This window comes from Hylobates moloch, unplaced genomic scaffold (genome assembly GCF_009828535.3).
Source record: "Hylobates moloch isolate HMO894 unplaced genomic scaffold, HMol_V3 SCAFFOLD_52, whole genome shotgun sequence".
Lineage (NCBI taxonomy): Eukaryota > Metazoa > Chordata > Mammalia > Primates > Hylobatidae > Hylobates > Hylobates moloch.
The window spans coordinates 677,132-692,316 of record NW_026652327.1 but is presented as its reverse complement, the minus strand read 5'-3'; the positions used below and the strand labels follow the sequence as shown (position 1 = coordinate 692,316).

The window sequence follows — 15,185 nt, the reverse complement described above, 5'->3', positions numbered from 1 at the left end:
ATAGCTGGGACTACAGGTGCATGTCACCATGCCCAGCTAATGTTTAAATTTTTTGTAGAGACAGTGTCTCCCTGTATTGCCCAGGCTGGTCTTGAACTCTTGGGCTCAAGTGATCCTCCCACCTCAGCTTCCCAAAATGTTGGGATTACAGGCATGAACCCCTGTGCCTGGCCAAATTACATTTTTAAAGGTATTTTTATGGTCCTTGCCACGAGTACTTAGAGGTAATGAATGACCAGGAATTAGTATTTAAAATTTTTCATTTCTAAAGTGGGTTCTGCATTGTGTTTTCCCCTCCATCTTGCTATGTAAGATATGTTAGCTTTCTTTTGGCAAATACTTTTGTTGTCAAACATTTTTATGGTATTTTTCATATGATCAAAAACGGTTCTTAAAGTGATACAACCATATTTTCAGAATTATATTAGAGGAAGATAAAATACTGCTATAGAGCTCTTCCACAGGAACAAAGGAAAAATTAACTACTGCTGAAAGTGGCCCGGCACGGTGGCTCACGTCTGTAATCCCAACACTTTGGGAGTCCAAGATGGGTGCATCACCTGAGGTCAGGAGTTCGAGACCAGCCTGACCAACATGGTAAAAGCCCGTCTCTACTAAAAATACAAAATTAGCCAGGCCTGGTGGTGCACGCCTGTAATCCCAGCTATTTGGGAGGCTGAGGCAGGAGAATCGCTTCAACCCGGGAGGTGGAGGTTGCAGTGAGCCAAGATCGTGCCATTGCACTCCAGCCTGGGCGATAGAGCAAGACTCTGTCTCAAAAAAAAAAAAAGTAATAACTACCGAAAGCGATTACCTGGCATTGTATACTTGGGGATAATTGTGAATTGTTCTCCATAGGGAACTGCTGTTTTCTGGTATAATCTGTTTGCCAGTGGAGAAGGAGATTATAGTACACGGCATGCAGCCTGTCCAGTGCTAGTTGGCAACAAATGGGGTAAATATTTCATATATTCTGTTAAGAGAATGTAATTTTTGTTTCTTATTTTGAAACTATTATCTGTGTCTTAAAAACAAAAGCCCCTACGTTTGCTTAATATGATTTTAACATTGTACAGGATTCAACCAAACAAGTGCCTAATCTTAATACAAATTTGAAATCAGAATTTTGATGACAGATTTTATTTTTAACTCTATTTTCACTTATTCCAAGAAACAATGACTGACTCAAAATTGAATAAGACAATATCTTCCCCTCAAAGGGTTAATAATCTGATTGAGACATACTAATGGATTATAATGTAGTACATATTAATACAAAAATGTAAACAGAAGATGGTGACTGCCTAAGTTTGGGGAGTCTTCTTCAAAGCTTATTCTTTAAACTTGGTCCTGAAGATAGAACAGCAGTTTTCCAAACGTGTTAGATACCAGGTTCTAATGTGAGGCTCGAGTAGCACCTAATGTGCAAAATTTAAAGAGGCACTCACTCTCAGTCAGGGACATGCAAGTGCAGGACTGGCCACATTTTAAAAAAGTAAAAAGAAACAGGTGAAATTAGTTTTAATATCTATTAATTAGCCCCATGTATCCATTTCAATCTGTGTTACTAGCCACATGTTTAGTGGTTACATATAGGACATAACAAGGTTAAGGAGTGAGGCCTGATCAGGATTTTAAAATCTCCCCTTATGATTATAGTGTTTAAGAACCACTGGACTAGAGTGAGGAGAGGCTAGTTGGTGAGAGAGAGTTTAGAAAGCTGTTTTCTGTTGTCTAAGTGAGAGATGATAATGGCCTGGATTAAAGCATCAGTGAAAGGGTTGGAGAGCAAATAGTAGATTTGAGAGAGATGTAAGGAAAATTGTTAGGGTTTGATGAATAAAGTGTAGATACAAGGGTGGAAAAAGGAGTTAAGAATTAAGGTTCCTGCTTTAGATATTTTGATTGGGTTCTGTGGTACCGGAGACCAAAAAAAAATAGAAAATTAACTGCTTTTGGAGTACATTTTTACATGGTATATGTTTTTTAAAGGTATTTTGGAAACTTAATGAGCATACAATAGCAGTGGTTGATTAGAGTTGTTCCTTTAGAGTGGAAAGGTTGATTAGAGTTGTTCCTTTAGAGTGGAAAGTTTGTGTTCATTATTAAAATGTCTTTGTATTTTGGAGGTTGTACTTTGAAAACAGTACATAAAGCAATATTCTACTCTATCTGTCCCTGTATCTTAGGTCCATTTGTGTCTCATTTCAAGCCTCACATTGAACATTGGAAACTTTAGGAAATGCACATAGACTTGCAAATATACACATGTGTATACATATGTTTATGTACATAAATGCAAGTGTGTACACATATGTATATAGGTATATAAAATCTGTGTTTTCAGCATTTAGCCAAGTTTTTAAGTAGCATCTGCCTTTAATCTGGTTTTGGTGTTGAACTTTTATCCCATGATGAAACTTTGTTATAGACCTAGCTTTTAGAAACTAATTAAATACTGATTAGATTAGATTAAGGGGGAAAATTAATATATTACTTTTCTCTCACAGTATCCAATAAATGGCTCCATGAACGTGGACAAGAATTTCGAAGACCTTGCACCTTGTCAGAATTGGAATGACAAACAGGCTTCCCTTTCTCCCCTATTGTTGTACTCTTATGTGTCTGATATACACATTTCCTAGTCTTAACTTTCAGGAGTTTACAATTGACTAACACTCCATGATTGATTCAGTCATGAACCTCATCCCATGTTTCATCTGTGGACAGTCGCTTACTTTGTGGGTTCTTTTAAAAGTAACACGAAATCACCATATTGCATATGTAAAACCTTAAAGTTCTGTTGGTATCACAGAAGACAAGGCAGAGTTTAAAGTGAGGAATTTTATATTTAAAGAACTTTTTGGTTGGATAAAAACATAATTTGAGCATCCAATTTTAGTATTTCACTACATCTCAGTTGGTGGGTTGTTAAGCTAGAATGGGCCGTGTGATAGGAAACAAATGCCTTACAGATGTGTCTAGGTGTTCTGTTTACCTAGTGTCTTACTCTGTTTTCTGGATCTGAAGACTAGTAATAAACTAGGACACTAACTGGGTTCCATGTGATGTTTGCCCTTTCACATAATCTTCTAAGTTGATTTTTTTCCTCCCAAGTCCTTTTTAAAGAAAGTATACTGTATTTTACCAACCCCCCTCTCTTTTCTCATAGCTCTTCTGTGGTGAATTAAACCTACTTGAGTTAAAATATTTCGATTTTTTTTTTTTTTTTTTTTTTTAAACAGAAAGTCCTGCATAACAACACTGGGCCTTCTTAACTAAAATGCTCACCACTTAGTCTGTTTTTTTATCCCTTTTTTAAAATGACAGATGATTTTGTCCAGAAATTTTGCTGTTTTTCTTAGTGCTAATACCTTGCCTCTTATTCCTTCTACAGCAGGGTGGTAATATTGGCATTCTGATTAAATACTGTGCCTTAGGAGACTGGAAGTTTAAAAATGTACAAGTCCTTTCAGTGATGAGGGAATTGATTTTTTTTTAAAGTCTTTTTCTTAGAAAGCCAAAATGTTTGTTTTCTTAAGATTCTGAAATGTGTTGTGACAACAATGACCTATTTATGATCTTAAATCTTTTTTAAAAAAGTTTGTTTTCTGTGTGGTGTTTTTCGTATTTAAATCCGAATGTATGATGTGGCAGTAACAGGTTAACTTACGTAATTTCTTTAGTACGTAGGGCTTAGGTTTATACTCTTGGTTTCCACTCACACTAATGTCACATGGTTAAGGAAGAAAAATTTAGGCTCTCTGAAGTTTCAGCTATTTCATGAATCAAGATGTGTTTCCTTCAAAGAGAGCTCTAAAATACTTTACTGTGGTTATGAAGTTATTACGGGCCAGGCATGGTGGCTCACGCCTTCAATCCCAGCACTTTGGGAGGCTGAGGCAGGCGATCACCTGAGGCCAGGAGTTCGAGACCAGCCAGGCCAACGTGGTGAAACCCCATCTCTACTAAAAATACCAAAATTAGCTGGGTGTGGTGGTGCATGCCTGTAGTCCCAGCTACTTGGGAGGCTGAGGCACGAAAATCGCTTGAACCTGGGAGGCAGAGGTTGCAGTGAGCTGAGATTGCACCACTGCACTCTAGCTTGAGTGACAGAGTGACTCTGTCTCAAAAAAGAAAAAAGTTATTACAATAATGGCACTTAAGACTTTCTCCTATTAAGAAATATGGTGTTCTTTCCCTAAGTGGCCTGAGGTAATCTGAAAATGGTTCGCTATTCACTTGACCCGGAGAACTCCACGAAATCATGCAAATCAAGAGGTTCCAATCTTCGTGCTCACTTTAAGAACACTCGTGAAACTGCTCAGGCCATCAAGGGTATGCATATACGAAAAGCCACGAAGTATCTGAAAGATGTCACTTTACAGAAACAGTGCGTACCATTCCGACGTTACAATGGTGGAGTTGGCAGGTGTGCGCAGGCCAAGCAGTGGGGCTGGACACAAGGTCGGTGGCCCAAAAAGAGTGCTGAATTTTTGCTGCACATGCTTAAAAACAGAGAGTAATGCTGAACTTAAGGGTTTAGATGTAGATTCTCTGGTCATTGAGCATATCCAAGTGAACAAAGCACCTAAGATGTGCCGCCGGACCTACAGAACTCATGGGTTAACTCATACATGAGCTCTCCCTGCCACGTTGAGATGATCCTTACTGAAAAGGAACAGATTGTTCCTAAACCAGAAGAGGAGGTTGCCCAGAAGAAAAAGATATCCCAGAAGAAACTGAAGAAACAAAAACTTATGGCACAGGAGTAAATTCAGCATTAAAATAAATGTAATTAAAAGGAAAAAAAGAAAAGAAATATGGTGTGGTAATACAAAGCTGTGAGCTTAATGAAGTATGTTAATTGATGCTTTAGACTATTTACATTACTTACGGTGAATCCTAGTTCACACAAGGGTTCTTTATCCTTTATGCAGTATTTAAATACTGAAGGAAGAATTTGGTTTGATTCTCTGGGAAAGTAGATATTTTTACCCATTTTTAAAGTGAACTCTGAAGTTGCTTTCTTCTGACTACCCTTTGTTCCAACATAAGTATTTTAGAAATATGGAGAATTAAGTTCAGCACTTTGATCCACTCAGATTTTGTGACCATTGATGATTTTTTTAAAGATTTTTTTAGTAAAGTAAATGGAAGCAGAAAATTCAAAAATGTAGACATAGGGGTTCAAAGGATGGAAAATACTGTTTACTGCCATGTGTGTTATAGGAAGTAGAATACAAAAGTATTTTTCAGAAGGAAATTACGTATTCCATAATCTTACAAATTTCATTATATTCAACTTGGAACCTCACGTGGGAATTATTAAACTCTTTCAGAATTAGATCATACAGAACCCTTTAAAGTTTTATAATTACCAATGATTTTTCTTTCCAAATGAAAAGAGGGAAAAATCCAATATGAAGCTTTTAGTTCCATTACTGCAATTCTGTATTTCTTTTAATGCTGAACTTTCACCTAAAGGAGGGCTGGAACTACCCTGGAAAATGTGGAAACTGTGGTTTCCTCACCAACCCTAAGCCTTTCCTTCCATATTGGAAGTTTCATCATTCATTAACTTTTATTCTCATTAACTTTAAATAGGGAGTTATCACCAATATGGAGTTAACTGAAGTATCCACCAGAACATCTTAACAGAGGGGTAAGCGAATGTGATAACTAGGTGGTAATAACCTAGTAAGATTATAAAAAGAGCAATGAACTGACTATAGGATTCTTTGGAAAGCTGAATGGTAAATGCAGTAATAAAAGAAGCAATCATCTACTTCAGTGAAATTGCAATAAAATGGTTATTGGGCGGGCATGGTGGCTCATGCCTGTAATCCCAGCACTTTGGGAGGCCGAGGCAGGTGGGATCACCTGAGGTCAGGAGTTTGAGACCAGCCTGGCCAACATGTTGAAACCCCGTCTATACTAAAAATACAAAAAATTAGCCGGGCATGGTGGCAGGTGCCCATAATCCCACCTACTCGGGAGGCTGAGGTGGGAGAATCGCTTGAACCTGGGAGGCAGAGGTTGCCGTGAGCTGAGATCGTGCCAGTGCACTCCAGCCTGGGCGACAGAGCGAGACTCCATCTCAAAAAAAATAAAAATAAAATGGTTATTACAGTGTGAGAGTGTGGAGAAGTTACAAATAGTAAACCAACAAACACATATATATATATAATTTATAAACTAATATATATGTGTGTGTATATAAATGAAATCTTACTGCTGCTTAAAAGAATCTTAAGTATCTTTACATAGCCATGTGTTGACTGCTGTATGTAACTTCCATACCACTTAAGTCCATATAGCTGAAAAATGAACAGCTTATATGCAGAGCCCAATGGACTAAACTATTGAATGACTGGATTGCTGTTAAGAAATTTATAGGCTGGGCACAGTGGTGTATGCCTATAATCCCAGCACATTGGGAGGCCAAGGTGGGAGGATCTCTTGAACCCAGGAATTTGAGACCTGCCTGAGCAACATAGCAAGACCCTGTCTCTGCTAAAAATAAAAAAGTTACCCAGGTATGGCATATGCCTGTGGTCCCAGCTACTGAGGTGGGGAGGATCCCTTGAACCTGGGGGTCAAGGCTGCAGTGAGCTGTGCTTGTGCCACTGTACTCAAGCCTGGGCAACAGAGCAAGACCCTGTCTCAAAAAAAAATGTGATACTAAAACACATACACACACCAAATTATGATTAATTATAAATCACTTGAACAGACAGAATTATGAAATAAAGACTGCAAGGAGAAAGCAGAATGGGAAAAATGACATCTTAATCCAGATAGCCAGCAACACAAGGACCAATCTCTTCTCTTGGCAGTGCTTATTTTTACTATAGTAAAAGTTAGTGTTTTAGAGGGAACGATATTGAGTAACTTAGACAAAAAGGAATGAGTTAATAGATTACCATAAATTACCAGATTTATCAGAATAAAATTTCATAATCCTGTGCTCCTAATGTCCTTGGATATTATTCAACCATTTTAATGATATTTTGCAAAATTAATTGTAGTAGATCAGTAAAGGTCTTTGGCTGCCTACTTTCTTAAATCTGAGGACTTTAAAGTTTACTTTCTGTGTAAATATAGCCTTAAGTTAAATATATCTACTCAGGAAAACTGATAAGAATGTCTTATTGTAAATAACTTATATACAAGCAGATGTTAAGTAAAATTAGGAGCAACCAAAAGGAGTGGAAGTCCTCCATCGTCTGCTTTTGAGGTCTTGTTGAACTTTCATTGTAGCACTATTCTGTTGAAATTAGTTATGTGTTGCTTAATGAGAGGAAAATGCATCATCATTAGAAGATTGTTGTGGGAACATCATAGAGTATACTTACACAAACTTTAGATGGTATAGTCTGCTACATGTCTAGGCTGTATGATACAGCCTATTGCTCCTAGGCTACAAACCTATACAGCATGTTATTGTACTGAATACTGTAACCAATTATAACACAAAGCTAACAATGTATGCATCTAAATGTAGAAAAAGATACAGTATAGAGTATTTTAATCTTACAAGACCACCACCAGATAAGCAGTCTGTCACTGACCGAAATGTTAGGTGGCACATGACTGTAGTGTTATATACAAAGCAGGATAATCACATAAGAAATAAGCTCGAAAATCTGAAGAAGGAAAATTTCTAATTTTGTCAGTTGGTCTTTTCAATTCATAATAGGCTTATTTCTAAAAGAAATGTGTTTTAGGCTAAGCACTTCAAATTCGGAACAGAACATTTTAAATATAGATTGATGTACACTTTTACATTTCAGTGCTTTTTAGGGAGAAGGGTTGTGTTTCAAGTTAGAAAAGACATTCATGTAAGTCCAACAAAGAGTCAGAATTACCGTAATATCTACTTTAATAAGTGTAGTTGAACTCCATTCCAATGTGGGTTTTACACAGGTTTTGATATATCATGAGTCATATATAAAATAACTATGTATGGTTAACTTACAATAAAAATCTCATCTTTTGATACATGCATGATAAATCATTAAGTCTGAGAAGACAAAATAACTTACATAACAGTTGAATTTAGTTATGTTCTATTTTTACTTTGCTTTTAAAAGGCAAAAAAGTGAGGTTCTGTTACATGAAACACCTTTTGACTTATGAGAGAAAAAAAGTAGTCCTTACTAAAAATAATCAGTGCTATCTTTCCCACGTTCTTATTTCTGCAACTATGGAGAAAATAGTCCATGAAAAGTTCAAGTAAGGTAATATTAAATGTGCTCTGAAACAGTGCTAGTCAGTGTGGCTTATAGATGAGCTGTCATGGGGTTTCTTGTCCACAAAGGCATTTACATCAAAATAAAACTATTATCAGTAAGTACCTCCCTTCATTTAATTCAGTTGACTTTTTTTTAGCAAGTCTTTCTAGATGAAGAAAGCAGTGTTATTTACATTATAGTATAAACTTCTAATCACAATGTAAACAGAACTTTTCAGTAGTGTTGCTCAATTCCCTCCCTTGAACTGGAGGGAATAGAGCAGAACTTATTTCCAGCATTCTAACTCATCTGGGAGCTTCTTGAAAGAGTGTCTGTTTCATTTAACAGCGCTCACATGGGGAAAGGCAGCATGTCTGGGAAAAGCTGCAGAACTTGAAGCTGTCACCCCAGGCTGCTCCCAAGGCTCAGAACACGCCTGCTAATTAGTGAAGGAAGGTTGTCCTCATCATGGAACCAGTCTGCAAAAACTGGGAGAGATGGATTTATTTTTTTAATTCCCATTTTTCCAGCAGAAAACCACAAGGCAAAAACAGGAAAACGCCCATTCAAAGGGCGAAAAGGTGACAGAAACTGTCTCTGAAGAAACACAGGTATTAAATACTTTGAACACCTGTCTTAAATATGCTCAACAAGCTAAAGGAAAACATGGACAGAGAACCAGAAGAAGTCAGGAAAATATATGAACAAAATGAGAATATCAACAAAGAGAAAAGGAACAAAATGAATTCTGGAGCTGAAATATACAATACCTGAGTTGAAAAATTCACTTCAACATCAGGCTAGAATTCAAATTAGATTGTTTTGACATTAAGATGTAATCCTCATAACTGCAAAGAAAATATGTATAGAATACAGACAAAAGGAAAAGGGTATCAAAAATATGTTACTACTAAAAAAAAGGGTAGGGGGAGCCGGTAATAGAGGCCAAAAAAAAAAAAAAAAAAAGCTGCCAGGGGCAGTGGCTTACACCTGATATCAACACTTTGGGAAGCTGAGGCAGGAAGATTGCTTGAGACCAGGAGTTCAAGACTAGCCTGGGCAACATAGATGCCATCTTTTCAAAAAATTAGCCAGGCGTGGTGGTACATGCCTAGTCCCAGCTACTCTGGAGGCTGATGCGGGAGAGTTGCTTGAGCCTGGGAGGTCAAGGCTGCAGTGAGTTGTGCCTGTGGCACTGCATGCCAGCCTGGGCAAGAGAGCAAGATCCTGTCTGAAAAAAAAAATCTTAAGACATGAAAACAAAATGGCAAAGAAGTTCTTCCCCATCAGTGACTAAATGGATTAAACCCTGGGATAAAAAGATACACATTGGCATAATGCATCAAAAAAAAGGGAGCTAACTAGATGCTGTCAATAAGAGACTCACTTTAGATCTAGAGATACAGGTTCAATGTAAAGGGATGGGAAAACATATTCCCTGTGGAATTCCCAATGAGGGTGCTATGGTTTGCATGTGGTTTGTCCTCACCAAAACTCATGTTTAAATTTTAATTGCCAATGTAATGGTTTTGGGAGCCTGGGCCTTAAGAGATAAGATGGATTAATGTCTTTCCCATGTTGTCATTAAGTGGGTCATCCTGCTTTGTCCTGTCTCTTTTATATACACTTCTTTCCCCTTCTACTTTTCCACCCTGTTATGAAGCACCATGAGGCCCTCACCAGATGCCACCACCATGCCCTTGTAATTCCCAGCTTCCAGAACTGTGAGCCCAGTAAATTTCCTTATAAATTACCCAGTCTTAGGTATTCTGTTACAGCTACAGAAAAGACTAAGAAGATTTTTGCAGAAATAAGAAAATCCATCCTAAAATAAGGAATCTCAAGGGATTCTGAACAGGCAACAATCTTGGTAAAGAATAATATTGGAGGTCTCACATGTCCTGATTTCAAAACTACAAAGCTATAGTAATCAAAACTGGTACTGGCATAAAGACACATAGACAGATTAGAGAGCCCAGAAATCCTTGTAATTCAATAGCAAAACAATTAAAAATGGGCAAAGGACTTGAATAGGCATTTCTCCAAAGAAGATACACAAACATCCAATAAACACATGAAAAGATGCTCAATATCACTAGTCACTAGGGAAATGCAAGTCAAAACTATAACACCATGTCGGGATTACTATTATTAAAAAATAGATAATAACAAGTGTTGGCTAGAATGTGGAAAAATTGGAAACTTTGCATTATTAGGGGGAATGTAAAATGGTGCAGGCACTGTGGAAAGTGGCATGACAGCTTCTCAAAAAATTATACAGTTAACATATGACCCAGCAGTTCCACCTCTGGAATTGTATACCCCAAAGAAATGAAAACAGGGACTCAAGTATTTGTACATCATGTTCATAGCAGCATTATTCACAGTAACTGTAAGTGGATGCAATTAAGTTGTACATAGGTGAATGGATAAATGTGTATACACATACATAATACAATGTTATTCAGCTAAAAGAGGAAGGAAATTCTAACGTTTCTTTAACATGCATGAACCTTAAAGACATGCTAAGTGAAATAAGCCAAACACAAAAGGACAAATATTGTATGATTCCACTTATATGATGTGCCTAGAGTAATTGAATTCATAGAAACAGGAGAATGATGTTTACCTCGGGGAAGGGGGATTGTGAGTATTTAATAGGTACAGAGTTTCAGTTGGGGAAAATGAAAAAGTTCTGAAGACGGATGATGGTGATGGTTGCATAACAATGTAAATGTACTAAAAGCCACAAAACCGTACACTTTAAAATGGTTAAACTGATGTTTTACGTTATACATTTTATTGTGATTATGTATATGTACATACATAGATTCTGATTATTTTTATTGTGATTTATAATTTTATTGTGATTATGTATGGATACATATAATCCCAATAAAATATGTATCCAATCACAATAAAAATGTTATACATACATAATCACAAAAAATCAGAATTACAGAGTGGTCCTGCAATTCTGCTTTTCAGTGTATACCATACATAATTGAAAGCACGGACTTGAAAATATATTTGTACATTCATGTTTGTAGCAGCATTATTCACAATAGCCAAAAAGTGGAAGCCACCCAAGTGTCCATCTACAGATGAAGAGATTAGCAAAAATCTTAAAGGTGAAAAACAGGATAATTTTTTTTAAAAAAAGTAAAAGACCTCAAAGAGACAGACATTGAAAATAAGCAAAGGCAGCCTGGGCAACGTGGTGAAACCCCATCTCTACAAAAAACTAGCTGGGTGTGGGGGGTGCATGCCTGTAGTCCCAGCTACTTGGGAGGCTGAGGTGGGAGAGTCACCTGAGCTGAGGAGATTGAGGCTGCAATGAGCTATGATCACAGCACTGCACTCCAGCCCCAGGCTGGTTGATGGAGTGAGACCCTCCAATGGGTCTCAGAAAAAAAAAAAAAAAAAAAAGATTTAACATACAGATAATAGGAAGTCTAAAACAAAACTAAGGAAAAGAGCAAAGCTTAAAAATTATATTTTAAGAAAACTTTCTTAAAATAACAGTATTTAAAAACCACATATTGAAGAGCATATTATATGTGTGAGAATATTGAGTCAGAATGACCAACATGAATTGATTCTTACAAAAATTACCAGATATTAAAGAGAAGGAAAATTCTCTGGGGATTTAGGCAATAAAAGCACGTGACTGGGCCAGGCACGGTGGCTCACACCTGTAATCCCAGCATTTTGGGAGGCCAAGGTGGGTGGATCACTTGAGGCCAGGAGCTCAAGACCAGCCTGGCCAACATGGTGAAACCCTGTCTCTACTAAAAATACAAAAAATTAGCCGAGCATGGTGGCAGACACCTGTAATCCCAGCTACTCAGGAGGCTGAGGCAGGAAAATGGCTTGAACCCAGAAGACAGAGGTTGCAGTGAGCTGAGATCACACCACTGCACTCCAGCCTGGGAGACAGAGTGAGACTCTGTCTCAGAAAAAAAAACCAAAAAACAAAAAACAGCACATGACTTATAAGGAAGAGAAAATTAGATTATCAGATATTGAGAGCAATACTTTATAACAGAAGAAAAATGGATTAATATGTTTAAGATAATCAAGGAAAGAAAATATGAAGAATTTTATATCCAGCATAACTAACCTTTAAGTATAAAGCATACAGACAAATCTATTAACATGCAGGAATTCAGAAAATATTGTTTCTATAATCCCTTTCCAAGGAATGTACTAACGATTGAGCTTCAGACACTCAAATGGAAATTATGAAATAGATGTGAAAGACAATGAGAGCACTCACTAGTTATCAAATCAATGTTTTTGGTATTATACCATAAACATTACTTAACATAAAAATGTTTATAGTATAGTAAAAAAAATTTTAAATGTGTGTATTCTATTAGAAAAACCCAAAGTAGGTTGAAAATAAGCAGTGCTTTGCTGAAAGTTTACAACACTAAATATCCATGTTAGAAGAAACATTCAAAATTATTTCTGTAAGTTCCCACCTTATGAAGCTAGAAAAACCATATAATGGAATGTTATTTGACTATAAAAAGAAGTGAAGAAATAAGGTAGTCATCATGGACCATGCAGTGAATGATTCCTTATATATGAGATGTCTAGAAAAGGCAAATCTATAGAAACAAAGTAGTTAATGGTAGCCTTGGAATGGAGGAGGGAAATTGGGAGATGATAGCTAAGGGGTATAAAGTTTCTTTTTAGGGTAATGAAGATGGTGATGGTAGATGCACAGTTCTGTGAACATACTAAAAGCCATTGAATTGTATACATTAAGCTGGTAAGTTGTATGGTAGGTGAATTATATCTAAATAAAGCTATTTTTTTAAAAGCTAGAAAAAGATCAAATTAAACCCAAAGTAAGCAGAAGGATGATGACAAAGAACAGAAATGAAAAAAATTGAAAATGGACAAACCGTAGAGAAATGAAACCAAAAATTGATCTATTTTTTTAAAGACACGGTCTTGCTATGTTGCCCAGTCTAGCCTCAAACTTGTGGGCTCAAGTGGTGCCTCTGTCTCAGCCTCCTGAGTATCTAGGACTACAGTAAAAGTTGATTTCATAAACAGATTAATATAATTGAAAAATTTATAGCTAAACTGGTAAGGAACAGAGAAAAGAAACAAATTGCCAGTATCTGGCATAGAAAAAGGGACATTACTACAGAGTCTACAGACATTAAAAGGATAATAATGGAATTTTTAAAAAATAAGAGCATTTCTTTTTTTATTTTTATTTTTTTGTAGAGATGGGGTTTTGCTATGTTGCCCAGGCTGGTCTCAAATTCCTGGGCTCAAAGAGATCTGCCCACCTCCACCTCCCAAAGTGCTGGGATTACAGGTGTGAGCCACTGTACCCGGGTAATAATGGAGTATTATTAACATATTTATGCCAATAAATTTGACAGCTTATATAAAATGTACAGTTCTTGAAATAAACTAATTACAAAGTTCATATACAAATTTACTCACAAAGAAACAAAATCTGAATAGCCTCACATCAAGTAAAGAAATTAATAATTTAAAATATTACCACAGAGCAAAGTTGAGGCTTAGATGACTTTACTGGTGAATTCTATCAAACATGTTGAATACCCATTCTATAGAAACTGCTTCAGAAAATAGAGAATGGAAAGCTTCCCACTTGCTTTAAGAGATGAGCATTACACCAATACCAAAACCAAAAACATTCAAAGGAAAAAAAACTACCAATCAATATTTCTCATGATCACAGATGCAAAATACCTTAAAAAAAATTAGTGGCCGGGCACGGTGGCTCATTCCTGTAATCCCAGCACTTTGGGAGGCCGAGGCGGGTGGATCACCTGAGGTCAGGAGATTGAGACCAACCTGGCCAACATGGTGAAACCCCACCTCTCCTAAAACAATACAAAAATTAGCCAGGCATGATGGCGGGCACCTGTAATCCCAGCTACTCAGGAGGCTGCGGCAGGAGAATTGCTTGAACCCAAGAGGTGGAGTTTGCAGTGAGCCGAGATTGCACCACTGTACTCCAGCCTGGGCAACAGGAGGAGACCCTGTCTCAACAAAAATAAAATAAAATAAAAAATAAAATAAATAAAAATAAAAGAATAAAAAAATCAAGTAAAATAAAAATAAATAAAATATTAGCAAGTCTAGTCCAACAATAAACAAATGACTAAGTTGTATTTATCTCAGGCATACAAGATTGGTTTAACATTCAAAATTCAACCTATGTGGTTTACCATAGTACCGGGAAAAAAAGAGAAAAAAAATACATGATTACTTCAATAGAGGCAGATAATTTGACAAAATTCAATATTACTCATTTTTTTAAATTATACTTTAAGTTCTAGGGTACATGTGCACAATGTGCAGGTTTGATACATAGGTAAACATATGCTATGTTGGTTTGCTGCACCCATCAACTCATTTACATTAGGTATTTCTCCTAATGCTATTCCTCCCCCAGCCCCCCACCCCCCGCCAGCCCTGGTATGTGATGTTCCCCACCCTCTATCCATGTGTTCTCTCATTGTTCAACTCCCACTTATGAGTTCTAACTCATTTTTGCCTCCCAGGGGATCCCGGCGTCTTAGCAGTGGATCTCCCAATACTTGCAGGTCACAGGGCCACCGAGGCTAGGTCTCTAGGAGCAGAGGACACAGAACAGTCTATTTTTTAAATTTTTTTGAGACAGTGTCTTGCTCTGTTGCCCAGGCTGGAGTGGAGTGGTTCGATCTCGGCTCACTGCAACCTCCACCTCCCGAGTTCAAGCTATTTTCCTGCCTCATCCTCCCGAGTAGCTGGAACTACAGGCGCCCGCCATCATGCCAGTTAATTGTTTTGTATTTTTAATAGAGACGGGGGTTTCACCATGCTGGCCAGGATGGTCTTGAACTCCTGAGCTCAAGTGATGCGCCCTCCTAGGCCTCCCAAAGTGCTGGGATTACAGGTGTGAGCCAC

General features: G+C 37.3%; 1 protein-coding gene and 1 pseudogene across 2 annotated transcripts in view; both read left to right on the top strand.

The window, feature by feature from the left end:
* Positions 1-3,236, top strand: part of LOC116463680 (prolyl 4-hydroxylase subunit alpha-1) — a 93,165-nt gene extending 89,929 nt beyond the window's left edge. For both annotated transcript variants that reach the window (XM_058434801.1, XM_058434802.1), the window contains exons 14-15: positions 859-955; positions 2,511-3,236. In XM_058434801.1, the coding sequence (XP_058290784.1) occupies positions 859-955; positions 2,511-2,581 (168 nt within the window). In that variant the 3' untranslated portion in view covers positions 2,582-3,236. The remainder of the gene's footprint in view (positions 1-858; positions 956-2,510) is intronic.
* Positions 3,237-4,226: 990 nt separating this feature from the next.
* On the top strand, positions 4,227-4,807 carry LOC116463679 (large ribosomal subunit protein uL22-like; annotated as a pseudogene).
* The last annotated feature ends 10,378 nt before the right edge of the window (positions 4,808-15,185 follow it).